This window comes from Amblyomma mixtum, chromosome 9 (genome assembly GCF_055824585.1).
Source record: "Amblyomma mixtum isolate Tamu chromosome 9, ASM5582458v1, whole genome shotgun sequence".
NCBI lineage: Eukaryota > Metazoa > Arthropoda > Arachnida > Ixodida > Ixodidae > Amblyomma > Amblyomma mixtum.
The window spans coordinates 12,120,346-12,124,044 of record NC_143020.1 but is presented as its reverse complement, the minus strand read 5'-3'; the positions used below and the strand labels follow the sequence as shown (position 1 = coordinate 12,124,044).

Below are 3,699 nucleotides of genomic sequence, written 5' to 3'. Positions count from 1 at the left end.
ATGGCACATATGTAAAGGCAATCGCTACCAACTGCGTAGAGAATTCTAGCCCCACAAAGTAAAGAAAACTGTAAAATAGATCCCTGGATTACGAGTGAAGTCTTGCACCGAAAGCCGAAAATAAAAAGATCGAAACGGAATTGAAGCTGGGCTGCGTCAGGCTGTTGACCTTTCAAAGCGTGACAATACTTCTGAGCTTCTGTTGAGCTTCATTAGGAGTGCTCCGACGATATTTTGAAAACTCTTCCTTTTCCTCCATGGACCCTTGTTTAGGGCCGACAGGGTAATATAAATAGTTGAAAGCTGGCGCCCAACTTTCATATACAGTTATAAACTTAAGCATAAAAAAAATTTTAACCACCTCCCCAGCAAACCTGATTCATCAGTTTTCTGCTGTCCGCCAAGACTAGTATTACTATGCCGCAGAAGTCATCCTTATAATTCTAAAAGCCTGTTTTTAAAACTCAGTGGTGGGCTTTCCTGAAGCACCTGTGGTACTGCGTACGCCTGATGCTATACTTAAGCGCAAGTTTCCTTTTGCGAGCTATCAGCGGCAAAATAGATAGCATTGCAGACCGCAGACCGCGAGAGGTCGTTGTATTAGCAGTTAAAGTTAACCTAGGGTTAAAATGAGCTCAGGTGGTGGTTTGTTTAACGGCCCTATTCTTTTTTTCAGACAAAGATGTGCATGAAAACCGGCGCTTTACTCTTGTGGGCTGTGACAATAGCCTCTGGCCTCAGCACGTCAATGAACTGCACCGACATCGCTCCTTACGCAACGCTGCTGCAGAGCTTTAAGCGCTGCAACGTGACTGCTGAAAACAGATACGTGCACGCCGTTTGCACCATCCCTTTAAAGAGCGTTGTTGGGACATATCCTATGACTGCACTCGTCACAGAGACGCTGACGATAGATCAGCTCTACGTGTCCGACGAACCTGTGGACCACGAGACTCCTCAGGGTAGTATCGTCTGCATGTCGCTACGATCCGCCAAGATTCGAAAATGGGATAACTTTTCTCTAGGAGTGAATCAGCTGTATGACCGATACGCTCCGTTCGGGTACATCCTGTACCACCCCTTCATCATTTCCTTCCTGCGCGGATCCATTCGCAAGATGACACTTAAAACCACGTTCGGCAATCCTCCGCAAGCCGCGGTCGCCGTCTGCAATGGGACTCTAGCCGACGGAAGCTGTAGCTTTGACGTCTACGGCTTCGTCGACCAGTATAAGTACAAGTCTAACTCTGATTTGAATACTGCAGAACCATTCCATAAGATCTGGAATACTCACACTTTCACGGCCGACGTTGTGAACGTCACGTTCAAAGACTTTGTCACTGAAGTCCCTGCAGGCCTGCTGAGGTTCACCGCCATGACTCCTATAAAGCGTTTTTTATTCTATAAATGCAACTTTGATGGTATCCGACATAAAGACATAGCGCCACTCAGGAAAATCGAAACCCTCGAGGTTTTCCAGACGCCCTTAAAGAAGATCCATCCACATGCTTTTGATCTCAATACAGATTTGAAGCATGCTTCGTTCATCGGTACGAATTTGCCAGGCATTCCAGAGGCAATATTTCCCTTAAGGCGCCTAGAAACGCTGGACATGTCGGATACCTATGTTGCACCTGACACCGAGTTCCAGTACTGTCCCGGAAATTGTCAACAGAACAGTAGCGTTGAGCGGCTCATTATGAGCGGCACCAATCTCAACTCTTTACCTAATCGCGCCTTTTGTGGATTTCCACTGCTCAAGAGACTCGAGCTAGACAACTGTCATATAACTAACATTTCTGGGTCGCCCTTTAAATGCTTAGAAAACCTCAACAATCTCTCTATGTCTGGCAACAAGATTACCTATTTGGACGGGGAAAACGTGAACGGACTTAAAAAACTCCTTTTTCTGAACCTCCATAAAAACGAGATCGTTCACTTCGAAGGCCCACATGTATTCTCCAATTTGATCTCCTTGACTCAACTCATACTGTCTCACAACGAGATTAAAGAACTAGGTCTTGGTGCAGTGGAGTATGTGCCTATCGAGGAGCTAAATCTTGCGTATAATGGAATATCAAAATGGAAGGGACAGTTATTTACTCGCATGGGCAAACTGAAAACCCTGCGCCTAGAGCACAACGTGCTATCCACAATAAGCGACGACATGTTGCATGACATCAACAACGTCAGCTACGTGAACCTCAGCTGGAATCCCTGGAACTGCTCAAGTTGCCAGCTGAAGAACCTTTTTTCCTTGCTGCAGAAGCACCCTGCTCAGTGTACCGGCTGCTTCGTCTGCAAACAACCTGAGGAGCACGAGGGAAGGCCCGTTCTCGAGGTGCCCTGGAATGAGGAGGACTGCGCCCCACCCGACTACTACAGAATTTACGCTGTTCCTACGCTCCTCTCTATCATGGTCGCCTCCTTGGTGTGCTACGCCGTTCACAGGAACCGTTGGTACTGCATATACAGCCTGCTCCACCTCAAAGTAGCCATTAAAGCACGTCGAAGAAAGACGCACACAGGACGTTTTCTGTGGGACGGCTTCCTCTCTTACCACGCCTCGGACGCCGAGTGGGTGCGTGACGTGCTCCTTCCAAAGCTAGAAGAATCCATGAACTTTCGGGTCTGCGTGGCCGAACGGGACTTCATCCCGGGCCTCCCGATCACCGAGAACATCTGCCGCGCCATAACGCAGAGCCGCGTGTCGCTGTTCTTGCTCGGCCAGGAGTTCTGCCGCAGTCGCTGGTGCATGTTTGAGCTAAACCTGGCGCAGCATCGGCTGCTTGAGAATGACCTCAACGATGGAATGGTGTTCATAAGGAAGAACGACTTGCAGGAGTCTGAGATGAGCTCCATGCTGGCGTACCTTATCAAGAGCCGCACCTACGTTCAGCTACCGCCTGACGGTTCGAGCGATGCTCTGAACAACCTCTTCTGGCTCCAGGTCCAGGCTGCTCTACAACAGTAGTCATGCTGATCTAAACTTTCCTGCTTCCATGTATTGCGGTCTCATGAAGTTTAGGCCGTTGCTGGTGGTACTACTCTTTCATTACACTATCGGTGCTGTCGTAGCGACATTCTCGATAATTTTTAGACACTGTCCCCATTCTTCTCAGATTCCACACAACGATGACGCTAGATCGCTTCGTAGAGGCCTTACCTACAGTCCAATCCTGGTATAACTTAATAAGGGCTTAACAATGGTATAGCACATACGTTAGCCTATAATCCATACGGGTTACGCTGTTCCTTTCAGTTTATCGCCAGTTATGAACTAATTGCATGTTACGCTGCACCTCTACAGTATGTCACGATTAATTTACAGGTTAGCTTTGACCTTCATCCTGCCTTGTGAGGGCGCACTGAGTGTTCAGAAAAATACTATACGCATACTGCGATTCAGAAGCGCCAGAATGTGAAGTGCATGCAACGCACTGGCTGAGGAAAGCAATGGACAACCGAAATAACGCGTACGTCTTTCAGTTTTGACATCGGCAAGTCAGGATACCGACATGCATGCCGCCTACAGCAATGTAAGGCAAGGGAGCGTGTTACGCTGACTCTGGAGTCAGAGCAACTAAGTGATCAGGAAGTTTTGTTTGCGGCGAAGGAAGGTGGTACCAGGCTAAAAATGTAACAATATATCCTCTTTTAAGGTGTTTCGTGGAGGTCCTCTATTTGAGCATCAATCCG

At 47.9% G+C, this 3,699-nt stretch overlaps 1 protein-coding gene across 1 annotated transcript; it reads left to right on the top strand.

Moving 5' to 3' along the window:
- Positions 1 to 682: 682 nt before the first annotated feature.
- LOC149328322 (uncharacterized) lies at positions 683 to 3,083 on the top strand. Its single transcript, XM_089562151.1, has one exon. The coding sequence runs from the start codon at positions 683 to 685 to the stop codon at positions 2,972 to 2,974; it is 2,292 nt and encodes a 763-aa protein (XP_089418277.1). The 3' UTR covers positions 2,975 to 3,083.
- The last annotated feature ends 616 nt before the right edge of the window (positions 3,084 to 3,699 follow it).